This window comes from Scleropages formosus, chromosome 18, assembly GCF_900964775.1.
Source record: "Scleropages formosus chromosome 18, fSclFor1.1, whole genome shotgun sequence".
NCBI lineage: Eukaryota > Metazoa > Chordata > Actinopteri > Osteoglossiformes > Osteoglossidae > Scleropages > Scleropages formosus.
The window spans coordinates 6,180,604-6,204,279 of NC_041823.1; the positions used below are offsets into that span (position 1 = coordinate 6,180,604).

Genomic DNA, 23,676 nt, shown 5'->3' on the forward strand with positions numbered 1-23,676 from the left:
CCCTTTGAAACTTTTGAAAGTAAAATTGATTTTCTTTCATGTTTTTTTCCCTCTCTTTCTGATCGCTTCTGATGTTTTCTCCATCATAGCAAATACTTAATTTTAGTCATGATCGGTGCTTTATGGACTGAGGGCAAAGTCGAGCCACAGCATTATTTTCGAGAAAATCTGAGCTATGCGGCGTAGACGGACCCTCAAATAAGTTGTACCCCGGCAGGGTAATATTTTCATTTAATCAGTCATTTTAGTGTTAAGAAATCATGTTACTGCAGATTGGTGCAGATTAAGGGAATATATTTTTACATTTGTTTGTAATTTATATTAGGTCGTAGGAGTAGTAATGGTTCTGCTACACTTTAACTATGCTATTAATGTGAGTAATTTTATTACCACATGTAATGTAACTAACTGAAAAGCCATAATATAAGATAAAAGCTATACATTAAGAAAGTTAGCTATAAGTTGTTTTAACTAAAGTGATATTTCATTATTATATGGGATGGCTGCATAGATTTTTTTTTTTTTTTTTTTTACTGTTTAATTGGTATGTACTTTTATGTTTTCTGTTTTTATCCCAACTTTGTTTGCACTTTTTTTTGTGCTCGACTTGCCTTAAGCCGGCGCTCAACGAAACAAAACGCTTGTCAGACACATTTTCTTGGGGATTTACCTATTCATCGCTTTATCTCATTGAAGCACACACCTCAATCGCTCTGTAAAGATGGATTAAGCGTTTTGCCTTAGATTGACACCGGTGTTTTGGTGACCGAGAGGGTAATTAGCTCGAAGCCTGGAAGTATGCGAGGGACCCGAACGCGAGGGGCTGGGGGCTGGGGGCGGGGGGCTGACAGCGGGCAGCCGGAGCGTGTTCTCCCGTGTGACTCCGAGATCAATAACGCGGAAAATGAGTGCGGCCGACGCCGTAATTGAATAGCACCGTCGGGGTGAGGCGTGGGCTCCATTGGTTCAAATCCCTGTTGCCTTAAGGAGGCGATGACCTCCGTTCCCATCCCCCTCCCCAGCTCCGCGCTGCCACCAATAATGGAGGGTGGTGTTTTAACACCTCCCTGCCGGCGCGAGCAGCGGGATGGGGGGAGAGGAGGGCGTTGGTATTGGGCCTCCCCCGCTGGAGAGCTCCGTCTCGCATTCATATGCAGATTCCGGTGTCTGTTGTCCGGCTTCGCTCGCCTTTCACGGGCTCTCATTTCCATGCGTTTACAGGACTGTTTTGGACAGACAATCTGAGAAGGGTTGAATAAATATGACAGATCCCCCCCTTCCCACCACCACCTCTCTTTAGCCGGAGCTTTTACACCTTGCTTTTCTCGGAGCGCGCTGCCGGGCCCCCTGTCGGACTTTGAAGCCTCTTTAATAGCGCTCTGCCGGGGCGTCTCGTCCCGGACGACCTCGCCTGGGCGTCGAATCCCACGGCAGCTGGGCCCATTGAGCGCTCCCCGTCTCGACCCGCGGCGGTCCTTTGTCCCGGAAGATGGCGCTCGCCATTGGCCTGCCGGCTCTGCTTCGTCCCAGCGATCGCGGGGTCGGAGGTCAAGGTCACGGGGGGTGGAGAGAAGCTCTTTGACAGGGTCTTTGGCGTTTCCTAATAATCCCTCTTGTTTTCGCCGTGGAGCTTCAGCCAGGGGTCCGCATTACATTCGCATGCGTTTCGGATTTTATTGTCCGTTAAGTCTTAGTCCTAAATGCCCTTTTTTTTTTATGTGTTTACTAATTTCTGCAAAAGAATGTTTCACCGAAGCAGGCTGGGTTCAGGCACAGCTGGTAGCGTAGTGGTTGGAGTTACTGCCTTTGGACCTGAAGGTTGTAAGTTTGATCCCCACCTCTGGCTGCAGTACCTGTGAACCAGGTAATTACCCTCAGTTGCTCTGGTAAAGTTACCCAGCTATATAAATGGGTAAGTAATTGTGAGCTAATATGTGTAACCTTAATGTTGTAAGTTGCCTTGGAGAAAAGTGGTAGCTAAGGGAATAAATGAAAAGTAGGGTTATCGCTGCACTGAAAGCAACATGATGAGGACCTTTGGAACGGAACTGTACGTGGTGGTCCCGACTCACTGCTCTACTTGTTATCGACACAGACCCTTTCCTTCAGAGAAACATGTGTCGTGTGTGCAGAGCAAAGACAGGGATGCCACACGGACTCTAAAAGGCACTTGTGTTGTAGTTAGTAAATAAATCTCTTTCCCTGACAGTCATCCTCGTGCCGCAGGCGACGTTCTGCCTCGTCTCTCTTCTCACTCTTCCTCCATCACCTTCCTGCCGCCGCAGAGCTGGTGTCGCTTCCATGCTGTGGCTAATTGCTCGTCTCTCACTTCCTGCATGGAAGCAAAACTAACTTCAGCTGGTGAGGGGGGCAGGGACTTGGTTTTTCCCCCCCATTATTATTATTATTGTCAATACAGCATTGTAATTTTTACTGTATCATTTCAGGGTAAACACCTCAATCAAGGGTACAATGGCAGGAGCGAGGATTCAGGTCTGCACCCTCTGAGTGCAAAGCTCTAACTGCTACCCTTACTTTTCCTTTTGTGTTCTGCAGAGCACTTGCATTTATTCATTTTGCTGACACTTTTCTCCAAAGCAACTTACAACATTGAGGTATTTACCCATTTATACAGCTGGGTAATTTTAGGTTAAGTACCTTGCGCAGGGATACTAAAGCCAGAAGTGGGACTCGAACCTGCGACCTTCGGGTTCAAGGGCAGTAGCTCTAAACCAGTCGGCTACCAGCCGTCCCCTGCTTAAACAGACACAGCAACCGTCCTCCACCCTCTCTTTCGTCCGTGTCTTCTCGGTGCACAAATTCCTCACGGCGTGTGCAGAAGGTGCCGTTGCGGCCGTAGCCGAAAAAGTGGGGCGGGGAGGGAGAAGCAGAAGCGGACACCCCCTCTCCTCGGCCTGCCGTGTTTTCTCAGGACAGAGGCGTTTCCTCCCCCCCCAGATGTGGAACGTACAGAGAGGAAGGAGGAAAGGGAAAGAGATGAGAGGAAAGAGGCCCAGCGCACAGGCCTCTCAGCCGCGCTCCCAGAAACGATATCGGACAGGATGTTGTCTCTTTGAATTTGACCCTCGGTTAAAAAATGTGCTGCTCTGGGCTCTTTTTGGGTCGAGGAGGGAAACAAAGGAGAGAGAGCGAGAGAGAACCAGGGAACGTCTCGCAGCTCCTGCCGTCAAACTCCGAGCGAGAAGGCCTTTGCTTTAATGTTTAACACGCATAAAAGGAACGTTGCCGTGTGTTTTTGGCGAGCCGTGCGAAGAGATGAGGCTTGATGGATCCGTGCTTGTAATCGTGTTCCTAATGGGGCTTTACCACAGCACGGATGCTTTCGCCCTAATGCTGCAGTAACACCTTGCATTAGCGTTGTTTAAGTAGGTTATGTACCGTTGCCAAGGACGCACGCTGTTTCGGAAGGGGGTGGGGGCGTCTCTCACCCCCTCCGGCCCTGCTTGTGGAAGCCGCAGAGGTGGGTGCTCGCTGTCGTGACAAGCTCCCGCTGCGTTCCCCAAAACCTCATTTCTCGAACACAACACAACCCGGATTTACTCCTTTATCTTTATTTGGAGGGAAAGCCTGTTGATGCGGCACCGGGCGGCAGTGGCGGCGGCGGCGGCGTCCTCTTTCTCCGGGGTGTTTTGCCCCCCCGTGCGCCTCCTCGTTTGCCCCGCGCCCTCGGGTCCGTTGCTCAGTTACTCAATGGATAGGCGGCGGGGGGGGGGGCTCTTCTGCGCTCAATGGCAGCGCTCAGGATTTCATCCCCTTTTCTACGCCTCCCCACTTCCATGTATGAGAAGTTGAAATATTCAGTGTCTAATAATTAATTAATGTGTAAGCCTGTTTCGAAGTCCCTCAGCGATTGCCGACTTCGGCACGGACGTGAGTGCTACAAGTTTTCCGCCGGTGCTGTCCGACAGGAGCAGGGGCTGCGGAAGTCGGGAACGGTCACGTGTCGCCCGCATTCCTCCGCTCTGCTCCGTTCCTACTTCGCGCTTTATTCCTGCGAGTACAAAGCCCTCCTGGTAAACGGCAGTCGTCGCTCCCCTTTGCTGCATTTGCGAAGCAGTCACTCCCAAACCGGCATTGCACTGTAGAGAGAAATGAGGTGAGCGTCGGCCTGCGACAGGAGCGAAGGAGATCTTCTGGGTCTTCTGCTGGGAGGTGCTCTTCACCTTTTTGGCACCTTTGCCCTCCTTGACTCCTCATTTTGCAGATAGTTGAGTTATGAATCTTTCTGCGTGTTTATTTTCAGTACCATTTTCTTTCAGTTATACAGGTGCTCCTCGACTTAGGATTTTTTCGACTTTACGATAGTGAGCTGGCGATAGACGTTCAGTAGAAACCGTACTTCGAATTCTGAATTTTGATTTTTTTTCTCGGGCAAGCAATAAGAGGAGCGATGCTCTCTCGCGATGCTGGACAGCGGTAGCGATCCGCATCTCACGGTGTGTCACGCAGAGGTTGTGTTAGGGTATTAAATGCATTTTCGACTTACGATGGGTTTTGCGGAACGTAACGCCATCGTAGGTCGGAGACCACTTGTATATTTTTTTAAAAATGTCTTTTGCAGAGCGAACGTGAGCCGTCTTTACGTAGTCAGGAATACCCAAACAGAAGGAGTCGGGTCAGTTCAGATCACTTCCACTGTATCGACCGGTGTATCGATCCTTTATCGATCCCAGAGGAAATTGTACAAGGCTCCAGTAGCACAAATGAACCAACGTAGTGGGGAAAGGCGCTGGAACAATACTCGAACAGGTGAATACCACACCCAGGCAAGCACAAGAATGCACAAAAAGTGAATTGCACATAAAGTGACAGCTCAACTGGAGCAGATGGAAAAGGTGTGTGGAGACCATAGCGATTGAGGTCCCTTCTCTCAACTCCCATGTACCGTGTCCCTACCAAAGCCCATCTGGAGCACCAAACCTCCGGTGGGCAAATGCAGGCAGCCTCCTCAGGGCCAGCACCTCGAGACCCCCCCGCACACCTAAAAACTGCCCAACTGTCACAGCTGCAGCCGTCAGCGTGATAAGCCATCCAGGGAAGAGGGTTTCAGAGTCACGCCGTGTTCACTGGAATCGGAACCGGGTTTGCGGCTCACGTCTGGTCCTCCCAAGTGTCGCAGGTTAGTAGGAGGGATGAGGAACCAGGACCTGCAAGAAAGGGGCCAGCAGGGCCTTACCTCAGCCATCATAGTACGATCAATTGGTCGGGTCACAGCGCCTACAGCTAAATAAAAGTACACCGTCATGCATTCTCTCTTTTTTAAATGCCATCGTTTACACCGAAATATTTTCCCCACACAAAGTGAAATGACCAGGGCCTCATCCGAGCTCCCGGAGGAGCTGCGCGGAACGGCGGATGCGTCTATTCGATGAGTCGGTAAACACTCGGCATTGAACAGGAGCTTCTCGATGCAATGTATTATTGTTCCATGAATTTAAATTTGTTTTAATTGTAATATAACTTGAAGCTAAAATAGGTGAAAGTAAAGTGTTAGCCTTTATGTATACCAGCTGGGTACGTGGAACGTTTTCCGAACCAACCCTGGTAATAAACCGGTGGGCATCTGTTTTACTAATCTTTTACCGATTGTGCTGGTGTGTGTTTGCAGTACTTACTACCATTTGATTTGGATAGCTCATTCGGAGGGTGCTAGCAAGCAGAATTCAAAACATGGCGATGGGCTCTTTCTTCTTTCCCTGTCAAGCCTGTTCCACAATGCTGTACTTGTCTTACTGTAATTTTTGTGCTCGCTGTGCCAGCCTTCCTCCGACGCCCTGCAGCTGAGTGGGCTGCAGATGCGAGAGCCGCTATTGCCGTTGCTGCTGCTGAGGTCGCCGTGATGTCATCGTCGAGGGACCGGGCTCCGGTCACCAGGAGCCTTTGTGCGCCCTGTGTACGGAATGTCCTCGGCCCCGTGTCTGGCTCCGACCTCCGCTCGTTGTTTCCTCCGTGACGCCATCGTTGGCTCCCTGTCATGCAGATGTGAGCGAGCTGCAGCGGAGGGGCGGGTGAGGCGGATGGGATGGGCTGGTTCTGTGGCGGGATCCGTGGGGCGGGGTGCCAAACGCCGACCCGCAGGAGGACCCGCCGTGGCAGTCGGAGGGGTCGGCCAGAGGCCGGGCAGCGGGTGGAAGGCGCTCCCTGGCTGTCGTATCGCGTGGCGAACCCAGGCAGGTTCTGAATCCTCATCCAAACAACGTAAAACCGCTGTGGTCTGGAAGTCATTGAGAGGTTGATCGTAGAACACATGTGCAGCTTGCTTTTATCTCGGGAAGTGGGCTCTGCCCACACATAGGCACAACATACAATCAGACACGCAAAGGATATTATATCTCGGTGCTTTTTTTCTCGGCAAAACCGTGCGGTACGTGCGACACAAATGAAACTGTACTTATCAGCAGTTCTCTCCCATCAGGGTAATACAGTAACCTTCACAAAAGTACTAATTTTGGGTTCCAAAATTAATACTCCAATAGGTTCCAAATTTTCTCCAAAAGTTGCCGTCAGATACAGCCCCTCCCGACTTTGTCCCTCGTGGTCGGTGGCGGGTAATAACCGCGAATCTACGGTGGTGTCACGTGGGGCGAAGGCACGACGGGTCGGTCGACTTGTCTGGATTGTCAAAACCTTTTGGAGAAAAATTCTGCAACGTTCTTCAGAGTGTAATTTGTGTTTTTTTTTTTTTTTTTTTTTTTAAACTTTTTCGAGCTGCCGGTCACTGCGGCGACACAAAGGAGCAGGATCGTTTCTGTGCCGAGTGCGAACATGGCTGCCACGTGCAGGAACATGCAGGGGTGGAAGCGCCACGCGGGGAGCCTCCCGTCTGCGGGCCGTCGCCATTCAAATGAAAGAGGCTGGAATCCAGTGGTGGGAGAGGAGAAAGGGAGTGGAACACGAGCGGTGAACCCGGGAAGGCGGGAGCGCAGGGGGTCTGGTGGAGAAGAGGAAGAGGGAGCCTTGCGGCAGATTTGGGATAGCAGAAGGCGGGGGGGTCGGGGGGACGGAGGAGGAGGAATCGAGGGCCAGACTCGGAGAGGCGGGAACAGAGAAGGAGGAAGGGGGTTGTGCAGGAGTTCCAGCCGTCAGGCGCTCTCCGCGGGAGCATTGTAAAAGCCCGGCGGTTATAAAAATCACGGCAGTGAGACGGTCAGCAAGGACAAAGCACCCCACCCCACCCCCGTCGTCTCTCCTCACTTATTTCTTCTCAACGAATGAAGTAGCTCCTTTTGTGCAGCATTTCGCTTGGCGCTCAGGGTTGGAACGCAGCCGCACTTGAGCCGCCTTGACCCCCCGTCACCCTCTGCTCGGCCCCCGAGCAAAGCGCACGAGAATCCCACGGCGGCCGGGCTCCTCTTCTTGCCCCCGATCGGATAAGTCGGCCGCATCCGCCATTGTCCGCGGCCCCGGGACCCGTGAAACCCGGGTCCTGCGCGGTCGACGCGAGCGGAACCGCCTGGGCCCTGCGGGCGGACCAGAAAGCAGGCCGGGCGGGGGCGCGGGTGTGCGGCATCGCTTGTGTGCCTCGCTGTTTGTTGTGTTTGTGCCGAAAGTAGGTCGTGGCGACTCCCACTCAGACGGCGGCGGGTGTCTGCGACGCAGTGCCCCTTCGCCAACAGCTTCGCATAAAGGACACGCATGAGAAAAACGCATCGGCGCGCCACGCGGGGGTCCCTTTGCATCTGTATTTTTTTTTTTCTTAAATTTTCATCTACAGCTTTTTCTGCAGAGAAATAACAACTTTGCACCAGTACCTTTTGCAGTATGAGGTTGCGGGCGGCACAGCGGTTAGAGGCGCCTCCTTGCAGTCGAAAGGCCCGGGTTCAAATGCCACCTTCTGCTGCACTACCCTTGGTCAAGGTACTTACCCTGAATTAGTGCTGTAAAAAATGGCTGCGCTGTATAAATGGGTAAATCGGTGTACGCAGCTGAGTGTACAAACGGAAAATTACAAGTTGTTTTGAAGAGAAGTGTCAGATTAGTTAATAATAATAATAATAATAATAATAATATTAACAGCGGCTCGGGTGCTTTGCCCTGTGCCGTCCAGCCCCGCTCCGCGCTGTGATGCGTTGCAGCCTGCGCAGCACCTCACTGCAGCCCGCTTTGAGTCTGCGCGGCCGAGAGACGGGTCGCGCCGTGATTTAGGTCTGCGCAGCAGAGAGACGAAAACTGCAGGCTAATTTAGGTCTGCGCGGCAAAGCGCCCGACTGCGGCCCCGCACCCCTGCGATGCTCAGGGACAAGGGGGATGGCTGCGGGAAGCGAGGCAGAACCTCTGTAATGCGCCATCATGAGTAATCACATCTCGCCCCGGCGCGAGAGGGGGGCCGGCGAGGGAGGCGGCGACGGGGGTGGGGGCGCTCTGGCGGCGCATCAAACGGGCCGTGCCGGGGCTGCGCCACCGACAGCCGCCGAGCGCATCGACGGGGAACGGCCCCGCCGACGACTGGGCACCGTGCCTCTCCTTCGCCGCGATGAACGGCTTGCGATGAGGGAATCGTCCAGAGGGGGCGGTGTTGGGCAGCCTGAGTTACAGACTGAGACGATTGATCCCCCCTCCCTCGCCTCCCGCCCCACTCAAGGGAAGTGAAATAGAGAAGGGAGATGGTGGGTGTTGGGGGTGGGGGGGGGTGGGCTGCCTCCGTAGGGATTAGGAAAATAAATCCGAGACGGGGCTAATCTGTCACGGCACAAAGGGGGCGTCGGCAGCATTTGCGTGACAAACCGGCTTGAAGGTGGTTGAAGGGAAAACAATTTAGGGACGTTTACACCGTCTTTTGAAGCTCCGAGTCCTCGTGACGGAGTCGGCATCCGTCGCTGCTGGAGATCGGCGCGAGTGTGCGCGGCGCAGCACTTTCCCGCGCGCGCGCATCTTTTCATGCACGTCTGATTCATTTACCCTCCGACGCCGTCTCGAGTCGGTCGCGCTGTTGCTTTTGAAAATGTGTTGAATCACAAGTCGTACCTTAATCCACCCTCAGGTCAAGTGCCATTCACATGGGCTGCGCTGGGGGAGGGTGAAGCGGATTAGATGTGGTAAAGTGTATAGCTTTTACCTTGTTCGGTTCAGGGTGTGTGTGTGTGTGTGTGTGTTAGCCCTGATTGCGGTGCATTGCCGATGCTTAATGCATTTAGCATTTGGGGAGATGGCGGGGCGAGGGATTCAGTGTAAATTTACCGTGACTCAAGCAGACGTCGAAGTGCACCTGTGAACCTGTCTGTGGGGGGGGGGTGTGAACTCCCAGAGTCATGCAGGCCCAAGCGTGTGAAGCAGTGCGCTATCCTGTTCTGAAGCCCCAGTTGAGGAAGCCTGTGTGTGTGTGTCGTACACACTGCTCAGCCTCGCTGGTTTCCCCTCTCCAGAGAACCCCGCCGTTTTTCCTCTTTTTGTTCATGGAAGTGACCATCAGCCCCGGTTGCCTGTGGAGGGTTTATTACAGACCGAGCGGATGGGGTGCCTGGCAGTGGGAGTCAGTCACGTGGGCAGCGCCCCGCTGCTCGCATAATTAATGCGTCGGGAGGATGGTCGTGTCTCGAACCCGCACCCTTGCCGGGGTGTAAGGTGCCAGGGAAGATTAGGTTGTTTCCCCCACAAATGGGAAGTGATGCTGTGTGACCTGGCGTACCGCAGTCGCCTGTGCTGGTCAGCCTGGGACCCGTGGCCAAGAGTACCGGCCGACCCCTTGTCACTGCCATTAACGGACTGCGGGTAGTCTTGTTGCAGCCTGAAGGTTTCTGGTTCAAGTCCCAGGAGGGGAGCTGCCCGGTAAGGAGTGCTCCTAGAGTAATGTCCATAAATAACCACTGCACTCAATTTACTGCACAGAGATGGACTCTCTTACCGCACTCGATAACCTTCCCAGAGAATTATGTCATAGATAGTAATACCATAGTAATATATATGTTTTCTCTAAGTTTTTTAGTTAGTGTCATTTGCAAAGCTGCCCATGGACCCCCCAGGCGCCCTTGGACCCCGGGTTAAGAACCACTGCTTTGGATAAAGCCATCGGCCAAATGTTCAGATGGAGCTGCTGGCAAGGTTAAGACTGAGGGGGAAAGAGCTTCCAAATCTGTGGCAGATGACAGATAATAATTATAGTTTTGCACAAACATTGAGCCTCGGGATCTTTGGAGTACGACTAGGGTAAGTGCTGTCGATTCCTATTTGACTCATACCAACCAGGGTTTTTCACAGGAAAATGGTGGCATGATATATAGTGCTGGTGCCTCTCAGCTCCTGGGCTGCGGGTTCGAGTCCTGCTCAGGCTGGGTGGAGTTTGCATGAGTCTCCCTACGTCCCTCCCTAGTACCGCAACTGCACCGAACGCGCGATTACTCGCAATAGACGGCTGGATGTATATTATTGCTTTTGCTTCCACTGCACGAGGGCGAGTGGAAACAAGAGCACCAGAGCCCCGGCGGTAAGTGATGCAGTATTCCCCCCCCCCCCCGATCTCTGCTCATTCTAGAGACCTCCTGTGTTTTAGGTGGGATCTCTTTGCAGGCCAATATTTTGAACTCACGGAGCCCAAGGCACAGGAGCCGACCCATATTTGAGCGGAGATCAGGGCCCCGGCGCTCCACGTCTTTACGAGATGTCAAAGCCACATTACCCCCGAGCGAGCCCCTCCGACCCTTCAATCAATCACACCCTTAAATGACAAGGGTGGGGGGGTTGGCGTATCACAGAGCAGGGAGACAGCTTTGACAGCATCAGCTGAGAATTAAACTTTCCAAATGGGACCGGACCTGTTTTAAGGCTCATCCAGATAGCAGAATTTTTTGTCAGTTCTGCACTCTGTCAGTTCTGTCCTTCGCACTCGTTTAGAATCAAATATTTGAATTAAAAAATTGTTTTGAATCAAATAAATTTCAGTAACTGCTTTATGTTTGAACGCAAGCAACAGCCTACTTTTGTTTAACTTAATACTGTCTGTCTGAAAAAACCCCCCCATTCATTTTTGTCCACTGTGGAGGAGATGTTTTTAAGTGTCTCCCGAACTGTACGTTAGTGCTGAGTCACACTGAACATTATAGAGGACATTTCGTGCCTTTTAATGATACCACATGTATCCGCACGGCTTTTTGAGGAGGATGACCAGGGAAAACTGGATTTTACACCTGTCAGGTTAAAGGTTACCTTGTTTTCTCTCAGAACTATCATGTGTAGTGGTTAGAGGTGCTGCCATTGAACCCAAAGGTCGCAGGTTTCCATTCCCACCTCCAGCTGTAGTACCCTAGAGCAAGGTACTTACCCTAAATTGCTCCAGTAAAATTACCCAGCTGTATAAATGGGTAAATCACTGTAAGTCACTTTGGAGAAAAGTGTCAGCTAAATGAGATAATGTAAATGTAAAATGATGCCTGGAACTTACACTGGTATTTATGTTGCACAGGATATGATCAAGGTTCTTGGGAAATTAATTTTGAGCTCGCTGATGATGTAGGGGCAGCAGGTGGCGTAGCAGTCAGCCATCGGCTTGCAGTTGCAGGACTCGGCTTCGACTCCCGCTCATGCTGTAGAACCAGCGATCAAAGTACTTTTCCGGAATTGATGCAGTAAGAATTCCCCGCTGTATAATGGGTAAGTCGTTGCGAAGCTTAATGTCTTATTTTTAAAGGATCAACTGCGTGAACGAATAAATAATTATAAGTAGCTTCGTATATGGGAGTAAGGCCTTTGGAGTAAAGCCTCACATGGATGAATAAATAAAATGTAATAATTTAAAAATATGATAATATATCGGTCTTCTTCATACCAAGCTAACTATTATCTTTGCTGCTGAAAAATAAAATAATAATAATTATGTCATTAAAATAATTGTACGCATAATCAAAACCCAGCTGTGGAACCTGATTATTGATTAGGTTAAGTGACTGATGTGATAGAAGGAAGCGATCTGCGGCCATGTGATTTGTCAGCGGCCCTAATTTGGTGGTTCGGCACCTGGGGTCCAAGCGACCTGGTCAGAGCTGCGGTCGGCCGGTCGCGTCGGCCTCGTTCTATTGTTTACGAGCGCGTGATAAATTTTAGGAGGACCTGCGGTCATAATATAACAGTTATTATTAAGAAGAGTGGCTGCAGTAATGCCGTTGGTTTCCTCTTCCAGGTAATAATGTCATTAATATTGACGCAGCCGATACGCTGTCCTTCCTGTCTTACCGCGAGCCTGTCTAACCGCAGAGTCTTGCCAGTTCGGGAGATTGGCATTAAACCTAGACATTACCTCATCCTCCTGGGCAGCCGGCCCATTACGATGCTCAACAGGCCTGCAGGAGAGCGAAAAAAGCCAATACCTGGTGATTATGTGCTCGCCGTGCTGCAGTGGCGGTCTGCAGGCATCCAGCTCGCCCCCTCCCCCCGAGCCCACCCTCCCAGCCGACTCTCCGCAAGGTGTGCCACTCTGCAGACCGCTACCGTTGTCGGCGGCGATAAGAGCAGAACGGAGGGAGTCGGGGCAGGGCGCGAAGGAGGTGACCGGGGTCACGGGGTGGGGTGGGGTGGGGTGGGGGCCACGCAGGAGGACCACAGCTGGCAGGCGTGAGCCAGGGAGAAGATTACTGGGGACGAGGACAAACAGGAAGCTCCTGTTTCTTTCCTGAGACGGAGTGTGGGGGGGGGGGGGGTAGGGTGGCTCAGGTGACCGGCCTGAGAGTCCTGTCTCCTCCTGTTGGAAAGACACCTTTGTGGAAACATGAACAGGCCCTGTGTGTGTGAGAGCAAGCGAGAGAGAGAGAGAGAGAGAGAGCTTGTGCTGGTTTAACCTTGTAAAGAGTCATTCTGTCATTCATGTTTAACTACATTTTATAATGTTGATGGATTTTATGTTTTTAGTTTGGTTTTTTCTTTTTTTTGCAAGAGTAGAAATGGCAGCAGGTAGTGGAGTGTAAGGGCTTTGGTCTTACTCTGGGAAATTGCCAGGTTTTACCAGTCCTGCTGCGGGGCTCCTGCTCAAAGTCCTTACCTTGGTTCGGTACAATAAGAATGGCCTGCTTTATAAATGGGTAAATCACTGTAAAGTCGATTTATCTTGTAAAGCAGTTGGCTACATTATTAATGCTTTGCGATTAGCGACTTTTTACTAACAGAAGTTGCTTTATATTTATATTTTTAAGCTGATTTTATTGCTCTGGGGCAGTGTGTCACACTGGCTCTTAGAATATGCTCGTTTCTAGGTGAGAAACTGTGCTGTAGAAAACACGAATATATCCCAGTGATGTATCTGACAGATGAGCTCTGTTTTTGCCAAATAATTGTGTGTTTTTCTCCCTCCTGAAGACAGCAGCGTAGTGCGGGTCGCTTGCCGGTTCCGCGCTCCGACTCGCACCGCTCAACTTTGGCCGCCGCTGGAGGACGGATTCCGGTACCGCGGCCCGCTGGACGCTAGGGGGCGCCACCGGACAGAGAGCGAGGCGGAGCGCGCTCGCGTGACGTGCGGGAACGCGCTCCCGGTCGGCGTACGCGGTGTTTCGAATGTCATTGCAAAGTAAACTCGGCGACAAAGTGAAAGGCGATGCGTGCGGTAAAAGCGCAGAGCTCGTGCGGTCGCAGCAGCCGGCAGTTCTTATTGGTTACTTGTGTTTAAAGGCAGACGGCCGGGGTGGGGGTGGTATGCGGTACTCCCCCCACTCTCACCCGCCCCCGTGTCTGCTGGGGGTGGAGTCGCGTCGACCTCGCTGCACTTGCGCTTGGGATGCGGGAGGGGGGGGGGTTGCACGTTGGTTCCCAGACGCACAGCGGTGCGAGGTGCGTGTTCCCTGTGTGTTCCGTGGTTCACACGAGTGACGTACGTTAAACATCGTGAGTGGAGTGACATAAAGTAGCGGAGAAGTGTGAAACGGTGTATTATTAGAGGCAATATTTAGGGAGGTGTGATGGCACGTGACGGCGGTTTTGATGAGTAAATGTGTGTGCGATCCCTCTACATTCACTGCCATGGCATTAAAAATCATTGGTGTTTATGGATTTGGCAGGCACTTGTCTCCGGTTCGAGGTACAGATAGAGTAAAGGAAAGAGCTCCACGCCGACACACACAGCTGTAAACCGATACACTTTCATTTACGTACTTTACATGAGTAAGTGTGCGTCGAATTTTTAGTACAAGTAGTGAAGGTGTGTGGAGCAGGTGGGGGAGGGCTGCGGGGGTCGAAAGACAAGGTTCGAGACCCTTCTTGAATGACGCACGGGTTTCATTATGCTGACATTGCTGTCATCAATACAATCAATATCGTTATTATGCCCTTCATTGGCGTGATTGGTCTGACTGTGGTCGCTTCGATCCTTCTCGACATTTTTACCTTAACTACCTCAGTTATTTATAGAATGCGGGGGGAGGGGGGGGCAGCCGGACGGCGGGGTCGCCGCAAGGTTAGAGAGCGAGTGTGTGTGTGTGTGTGTGTGTGTGTGTGAGAGAGAGAGAGAGAGACAGAGAGCAAGTTTCCCAGTCGACCCCCACAGTTCGTCGCCACCCCCTTCCCCCTGGAGTCTGCTGCCCATCCCCCCTCCCATATGTCTGGTCTGGTTTGGTTTGGTTTATTGCGGGGGGGTGCAGCTTCGGCTGCCCACGTGACCAGTTGACAGCGCGGCGTCCCGAATGAATGAATGAATGAGTGAGTGAATGAGCGAGTGAGGAGTCTGGAGGAGACTCCTGAAGGAGACGCAGACAGAGCAGACGCACACCGTGCGGGGGGATCCACCGCCGCACCGAGGGCGACTCGGGGCGTGAGGTATGCGGAGCGCAGCCAGGTGTCGCCTGCAAGGGCCGCTGTCGCCGCCACGCGCTCGTGTCCCGCGCCGGTGCCCGATGCGCAACGTCACGGCGCCGCTCGAAAGCTCCGCGTCCGCCTCCAGCGCCAATGTCATCTGCTCGTGCAACTGCAGCGGCCCGCAGCCCCGGGGGGCGGACATGTGTGAGTACCACGCGGTACAGCACCGCACCGCACCGCACCGATCGCGGGTGGAACGCGCGCGAGTCGTGGTCCCCGCAGTGCGCGCGCCGCGCCCGCCGCGACTCGCTTTCCAGCGGAACTTCATTGTCCTCGCGGGTTTTGTCAGTCGCGCATCGCTCTCGTGTCACTCTCACACTGCTCTCTCTCTGTGTGTGTGTGTGTGTGTGTGTGTGTGTGTAGTCGTTTGAACCGGACCGGGTCCGTTCCAGATTTACCAGAACTGGTTCAGTGGGCTGAACGAGCAGTGTGTAAACCGCGCCGGGACACACACTTGTCCCCACGCGCGCGCGCACACACACACAGCTCCTGGGCCGAGTGTGACAGCAGCAGGGGAGCGGAGCAGGAGCCTCGTGGCCACGCGTTGCCCCTGTTACAATGTAACGTACAATCATGTTTAAACTGTGCAGGAAGGGGCTCAACTCTGACATTTTCCAAACTAGTCCTGCCTTTCAGGCACAAAACAGGGAGATTCATCAGAGCTGAGTGAGCAGCGCCGCTGTGGGGGGTTTGTTCATGTTTTTTAAATTTTTTTTCAATAATTTGGAAAAACACTGTACTTTTCACATCTTTGCCACTCGATGTGTCCCTTTACCCTTCCCTTTCTTTTTGTTGCCTCCCATTCTTTTAACATCCGTTCCCTTCCCTCTCCCTTCGTGCCGACTCGCCTACACTTCCCTTGGTTTCTCATCGTCCCCTCTCTCAATTCTTCTCCCCATCCTTCCTTTGATTCCTCTTTCCAACTAGTCTCGCCGTTTTCCACCCCTTTCCTTCTCCTTCGTTCCCCTTTCCCGCATTTCCCTTCTCTTCTATTATCTCAAATTTCCCATCACTGCATTTCCCATCATTCTCCTCCTCTTCATTCCACTTAATTTCCATCTCCCATCATTCCCCTCCCTTTAATTACCCTTATTTCAGTTTTTTTCCCTTCCCTTCCACCTACTACATTTCTCTCCACCCACCCCTGCCCCCAACCCTTCAGCCCAGCTGGCCCTTTTAACCTCTCAGACTGAAAGTGGGGGTCCTCTGGACACCCAACCCCCGGATGGAGGGAGGGGACAGTGACCGTGACCTGGTGGGGGTGGTGACTCGGGGCTGTGGGCCGCTGGTGGTTATGATGAGTCACCAGGGAACAACCAAGCAATGGACTGTTTGTTCTGCGTTAGACCGGAGTCAGAGACGCAGAGTGCGACGCGCTGTCTGGGAATAACGCCTTTTGTTCGTTGAACAGCCACTTTGCTTTGCTTCTAAGTGGTTTTCTGTGTTTATGTGCGAATTCTTCAAAAATATCGCACATCACATTAAAAAGATATCTTTTGGTAGCTTTTTTTTATGGGCACATAATTAATATAAATAAATAAGCACTTCTCTTTAGTTCTCCTTATATAAAGAATTCAAGTTTCGCAGCTCCAGTAATTGCGGAAGGTTAATATTGCATACGCTTCATCCTATAATTTGCTTTCTGTTGAAAACTCAGCAAAACTCTTCTATAGTTTATGTGCATTTAGGCAGTGTGTGTATTTGTGTGTGTGTTAAAAATAAAATATATACAGTAGAGGAACATAGTATTGCTATGACAACTACCAGCTCTTACACTTAGCATGACAAATTCAGTGCGATTAATAACCTCACAAGCTAAGTATGATATACATAAGTGATTAGATATTCAAAACTGCTGTAATGGCAAACCCACTTTGTCAATTATATTTTACTTTGCTAATTATTGTTCCTGCTTTTATGCGGCAAATGATAAAAATACTTAATTGCATTAGTGCTGTCATGTATATTCGTGCGTGTGAAACATTAGTTCATGCTTGGAAATTTTTGTACTTTTATCTCTCATATGAATTTTCTGAAAATGGGTTTTGTAAATGTGATTTTCATTTTATTTTTTAAACATGAAATACCGATACTGAACGTAAGCGATTCAAAGCATTGAGCTTAAGTGATGGAATGAACAACGGATGTGTGTGTTTTGTGTGTGTCATTTAGGCTGCAGTTTGTGCCCTCGTTTGTCAACACTGAATATATTGTGTAGCAATGAACCGCCTAAGAAAATATTGTCATTTGTCTATTCGTTGCATAAATTCAGCTTTCACTGTCTTGCCAGATGCAGCTGATCAGGCTGGATAGATTTTTTCCAACAAAATGACAGGTAATCTATTCTGTCAAAAGACATAAACCAGTCCTGCACTTGGCTGTTGATTACAGTATGAAATGGCCGAAAATATTGTCCGTGAAAGATTTAAAAAAAAAAAAAAAAAAAAAAAAAAATGTAGCAGTGTACAGTCTTTGCCCCCCGATGTGATGGAATGAGCGCCCTCTGTTCCTCAGGACTGCTGAATCCCTTAGCATTTAAAGACTGTCTCTTTCAGATCTGCTTTGAGCTCCTGAAACCTTTTTTTTTCTTTTTTTTTTTTTATAAAAAAAACCTTCCTATAAAATTTAATTTTCACAAGAAATATCTTCAGGAATATAGTAAACCAGATTTTAAGTTCATATGTCTACAACAGCATTGACACCTCTCCATATTTTAAACCTTACAGAGGAATATGATGAGACTTTTCAGGAAGCGCATCGTTAGATGATGTGCGGGCACCTCGCTGCGACGGGTCCCTTCAATGCGGCCGGCCTCGGCTTCGAGAAGTCCTTCGGAACCGCGCCGCCGCAGGGAGCGTTACCAGGGTGAACGGCGCATTATGCGATTATGGAAATTATAGAAACCAACCGCAGACAGGAGCCTTCTTAACTTTGGTCACGGTCATTTGTGGTGCAGCACTACCTCAGAAGCTCTAATTTCCTAGAAGCAGTCAAACACTGGGAGGGATTTAGTCATGTTTAGTCACAGTAGCTGCTCTGCCCTTTATTTCTACGTTTGTCTGTCAGTGGGGGGTCCCCACACCATTCCTTTGTCCACCTGAGTGTTCGCTCCTCCTCACGCTACCTGCGTTCCTAACACGCTCGTGGTTGGACGGGGGGGCGCAGCCGAGCGCTACATCTCCGCCTACTGGCGGTCAACAGCCGGCGGGCGTGCGGCAAATCTGCAGGAGGAGCGTAGCCAGGGCTGCGCCGGGAACCCGAGACCCAACCCTCGTACCCTGAGGGAACTCGGTGTCCTCAATATTTTACCTTTTGCCTATAGCCACAAAACAGCATAACAAGCAAACAAGAGAACACTTGCCATGTAATAGCGTAGTGCTTTTTCTCACTCCCACCTCTCCTCTAGCCAGGCACCTTTCGTTGTGCCAAGAACCAATCATTTCGACATACTTTGACAACGCAGGGGGTCCTCGGCTTACGACGGGGTTCCCTTCTGACGACTAACCCTTTTCCCTAAACCCTAACCCTAACCAAACCCCTTATACTCCGTTACATAAACCATAAGGACATATTACCAGTTAACATGCGTGAAGGCTGTGCTCCGTTCTATAAATAAAGGATCGTTTCGGTGAGTAAAACGCAGTCGCTGACGGACACGCTGAATGAGTCAGTAAGAAATATGGTGCCCTGTTATCGTACAGCAGTTGGAGCGGTCATCATTAGACGTTACGGTCAGCACTGGGACTTGAAATTCGTAAGTCGTAATCCAGGACTTCCCTATAAACTCTAAATATCATAGTGGCAATAAACACAACATGGTTTTACACCATCATGGTCACGTTGTGTTTATTGCCGCTACGATACAGCAATGAACAACCACCACCTTCAGTCAAAGGTACGGGATCAGAAGGGTCCTGGGTTCGAGACGCCGTTCCTACTGTGATATAATTATATAATTGATGGAGGTACTTAGCCTGAAGCAATAAGGAAAAATGACCATGCTATGTAAATGGGTAAATCATTGTAAGTGGCTTAATGCTGTAAGGCGCTTTGGGGAAAAGTATGAGATAAATGAATAAATAAGAAAATGTGGGCGTTTCACCAGCTTTTTTAGGGAAAATTACAGATGTTAGGAGGGCGATGATGTGTTGTTAAGGTACGGAGAGCTGCTGGCGTTCACAGTCTCTGTAGTAGCCTTTCCACGGCACTCCGTGTTCTAACACGGCAGCCCTGCTGCGGCATTCTAATCACGAGGGGTTCTGTTTATGAACTGTTTGCGTAATGTTGTCATGTCTGTGTACACGGGTGGGGGTGAGGGCGAGCTGTCTCTCGCCGCCTACTGCACCTGCCTGCCCCCGTCATCTCGGGCCGCCGCGTTTCCCTCGGATGCGATGGGCAACAGGGCCGGCTCTCGCTCTTCGGGTGCCGGCGACAGCCATCATCCCGTTTCCCGGGCGACCGCAGCATCCACTCTGGGTACGTCAGGGCCACTTGGAAGGGTTACAGTTCCTGCAACGCTGAGGATCCCACATCTGCCAACACATGCTCCCATATAGGCTTCTTCGATTCCATGTTGGATGCAGGAACTTTTTTAATGATATCTTTGCACGTTTTATAAATTGTTTGTCATTTACCATCTGAGGTTTGATACCTGGTAACAGTAGGCCGTGCCGCCACCGGAAAATTGCTTCGTTCTTTGCCGCGAGCTGTGAACGTTATGCTGGTGATTTCTTACACATGGCTGGTGTGTTAGATGCGCTGTCTTTGGTCCCGAAGGTTGCAGGTTCGACTCCCACCTCCAGCTGCAGTACCCTCAATCTGACGACTTACCAATGAACTGCTCCAGTAAAATTACCCAGCTGTGTAAGAGGGTAAATAAAATTGCGTAAGTCACGTTTGGAGAGATTAAAAATGTCAGTAGCCACCGATACGTTAATTGAGATCTTGTAAGTCTGTTTCCAACAGGGCTGGAACCCAGCAAGACCCTTTGCGGTGGGAGATCGGCGATAAACGATATTGGGATATTGCTATTAGTCCCCCAGGTAACTTGCTGGAAAACGCCCGTGTCCATGGGTATTTTCTGGCATCCCTTAGCACACGCAGCCCCGCCTGCGAAGAAACTCGTATAGCAGGTGCGTGAAGGATGAATTCACTGGTTCCGACGACAACTCGCACGTCGTCGCGGCTTCGGGAACAAAACGCGAGTTTTCCTGCTTTTTCATGCCGCAGTAAAGCAAATAAGCTATTTCATCTTAATTAGGAGTCGACCCATCTGTTTGGAGCCTTGCGATGCATGGAGCGTATTCTGTTTAGACGCCTGTTTAAAATATGAACATGCGGGGGAGGCAGTAATTGTCTTGTTATAAAAGTTTCTGCGGAACGTCTGTTTACCGGAGGCAGGGATCGTGTTTGGTGTTGAACGGCGTCGGGTTCCTCAGTCTTTTGTTTTGTTTCGTCGGGCCTCGCATCCTTAGGCGTTCCGCCTTTCCCTCGCCAGTCCTTCGCCCCCTGCCCTTCTGCGTAGGCACGCACGATCTCCGCTCGGCTTTCCAGACTCCCGTCTGCCGACGCGGGCGAGCTCGTACCCCCCCGCCCCACAGTAATTTTTTACGTGGTTTTGAGCCACGGATTCGCTGAATTACGGCTCTGCGTATTGCACTCTGCTCACCGCGAGGTGTGGGTTTCGTCTCGAGGTGAACTCTTAACCTCTGCCAGCTGATGTGAGAGTTGTTGCCCCGGGTATGCGGACTGTGCTTTTCACATCGCTGGGCGGTTGGGTTTCAGGGTGCAGGCGGGTGGTCGGATAACTATTATTAAAAAAAAAATAAATAAAATAATGGGCCAGCAGCAGGTGGCATAGTGGTTAAAGCCATCGCCTTGCTATTTACACTTCATTATCTGATGCTTTTCTCTACAGTGACTTGCAATGGACTGGTCCCCCCCCATCCCCCAGCCTTGTGTTGCCAGGTTAGGCTCCAGTTTGCCACAACCCCACTCAGGACAAGCAGTTTTAGACAGCATCTGTAATTTTTCAGGTAAGTACCTTGCTCAAAGGTACTACACCTGGAGGTGAGATTTGAACCTGCAACTTTTGGGTCCAAAGGTAGAAGCACTAACCACCACGCTGCCAGCTGTCCTTGTTCGAATGTCAATTCCAGCTCTCGTACCTTTGATCGAGGCAGCTACCCTGAACCGGTATGGTAAGAATTGCCGAGCTGTACAAATAGGTAGATCGTTGTAAGTACTCTACTTTGGTGAACAAACATTACTGTAAGTTGGAGAAGAAGTGTGGTAATTGAATAAAAAATGTGTAACGCACGTCCGCTGTCAGTCGTCTGAGCACTGAAAAGCGCTGTGGTGAATCTCACATGGAACTTGGAGTTCCTCCTTGTAGAGCGGAGCTCAGTCAAAGGGTCCTTGTTCAGTCGGCGATTCGGGGGCAGGGAAAGAAAGACCCTCCTGTTTGGGGAATGTGTCCAATTGGCCCCTGGACCGTTTCACTACGGCGTGCATGTGCAGCACCCCCACCCCCCTTTCCCTGGGGCAGCTGGGATCCAGGCTGACGAAGCCAGATGAGTTGTGGTGTCAGCCCGCCTTGACGTTGGCCTTGCCCCCCTTTGTGTCTGCCCAACCCCCAGCCTCCCGCTCACGTCCCCTGGGACTGGAGCACATTTGCTTTCGCCGCCGTCGGCCCCGGACGGCCCATCAGTCAGACAGCCGGGCGGTGAGAGGGCCGGCCGTCTGGGGAGGGGGGAGCCCGTGGTGTCTGGTGTCTGCGTCTGTTTGCGCGTCGGATGTGTGTGAGGATTCCCCGATGAATGGGATGGGTGACCCCGCTCGTGTCGCGCTTTGTGTCGCAGGCTTCCCAGACGCCGTCTGGCAGAACCTTCATTTTCGTGGAGGGGAACGGTCATTATTATACGCAACACGCTGTTTACATTTACAAGTATGAAGCTGCAGTGTGTAAGGTGAAGAAAATGGTACCGGGTTATATAACCTGGGGATTATTGCAATGAATATAACACAAGTGTGGAGGGACACTGTCCACAGTGCAGCGTATTTCCCTTTTTTTTTTTATTATTAATGTCACACCTGAGCGGCACAGCAGGTAGCGCTGGTGCCACAACACTCCTGGGATGTGGGGTCGAATCTGGCTCAGTCTGTGCAGTTTGAATGTTCTCCTTGTGTTTGGATGGGCTTCCTCTAAGTGCTCTGGTTTCCTCCCACACTCCAAAGACAAGTGTTTCAGGTGAATCGGTGACTCTAAATTGCTCTTCGTGTGTGTGTGTGTGTGTGTGTGTGTGTGTGTGTGTGTGTGTGTGTGTGCGCGCCATTTTCCCGCAAGACACTGGTGTCCTGTCCAGGGTGTACCCTGCCTCACACCCTGCATTTCCAGGATAGGCTCTGGACCGTGGGAACCCTGCATTAGGATCAACGGTTGTTCATAATGGAATGTACTGTATTTTTAAACACGCGTGTAAGAGGACAACTATCCACAAAGCTCAGACACAATAATGTGTCTCGGATCTCAGCTGAGCAGAGCAGCTCCAGAAAACATCAAATGTTGTTACAGCACAGCGTGGAGGGACCGAGTACCTGAAGAAATCCCAGTGAGAGCAGCAGAGAAACACGCGCATTTACTCCATATCAAAATGCACAAAGTTTGTCTTTCAGAGCCCAGGATGGCTGTACGCTTAAGGAGTAGGCCTTTGTTCTGGCTCTGCGTATCACTCTTACTCCTTTGGCGCCCTCTCAGCCATGGCACCCGACATCAGGGTCTCCCTCTCTATCTTTGTTCTGCCTCCGTTGGTTTATTGATGTGATTACAATGATTTACCCATTTATTAAGTTGGGCGGTTTTACTGCATCAGCTCAGGGTAAGTTCCTTGACCGGCAACCATACTGCAGCAGGAGATTGGATTCGAACCCGCATCCTTTGACTGTAATGGGATAGGTGTAATCACTACGCCACCTGCTGCTCATGTTTCATGTGCAGTTTATGGAATTCATCGTGGCCTTTCAGGGCTCAACCTGGTTCTTCCAGGTGATACTGGAGATAGGTTGAACCTGTCCTTGTTCTCCTAATTCATGTAAGTCTCATAGGGAGCTGGAATGCAGCCCAGCTGTGGATTTATAGGGCCTCATTTGAATTTAGTAAATCTTCTGCAGTCCATACAAATTTTCTGATAACAGTTTGGGATATAACCCAACTCCCACCTGGTCGTACTCCAGTTTTCTTGCTTGCATCGCTTACGTGTGTGTGCTGGGAAAAGGTGTGCTTTGACGTGAGCGCCATCGATCGTGTGACGTCATCGCGGATCCCACCTGGGGGATGGACGCCTGTTAAACTGTTTCCAGACTGTTTGTGAATAATTGATAGAGGTCAGTGTTACAGTAGCACCCGGTGTTCAGCTGTTGCCTCTCACCTGTGTGCTGCTTGACACTAAGAAGACAGGTTCAGGTCCTCATTAAACAGCTGCAGCCAATCAGATGGAGTATTACCTTGAGCCAGTCCCTCATTGACCAATGAGAGACCAGCAGATGTTATGACATTTACATTTATTTAGCAGGCACTTTTTTCCCAAAGCAACTTCCGGCAAACTCTATGTAGTGTTATGAGCCCACACACCTTATTGACCAAGGTGACTTACACTGCTAGATACACTACTTACAATGGGTCACTCATCCGTAAATCAGTGGAACACACTCTCACTCACACACTATGGGTGAACCTGAACAGCATGTCTTTGGAGTGTGGGAGGAAACCAGAGCACCTGCAAGAATCCTATGCGGGCAAGGGGTGAACATGCAAACTCCACACAGACTGAGCAGGGATCAAATGCATATGCTCTTGCACCACCCAGGTGCTGTAAGACAGCAGCGCTACTC

At 50.8% G+C, this 23,676-nt stretch overlaps 1 protein-coding gene across 4 annotated transcripts in view; it reads left to right on the forward strand.

Moving 5' to 3' along the window:
- The window catches only part of ldlrad4b (low density lipoprotein receptor class A domain containing 4b), a 74,872-nt gene that overhangs the window by 39,061 nt on the left and 12,135 nt on the right, over positions 1-23,676 (forward strand). The window contains exon 1 of one of the 4 annotated variants that reach the window (XM_029246001.1): positions 17,083-17,122. The exons of the other annotated variants lie outside the window; for them this stretch is intronic. Coding sequence (XP_029101834.1) covers positions 17,116-17,122 — 7 coding nt within the window. The 5' untranslated portion in view covers positions 17,083-17,115. Of the gene's footprint in view, positions 1-17,082; positions 17,123-23,676 lie in introns of those variants that run through there. 4 annotated transcript variants of the gene reach the window in all.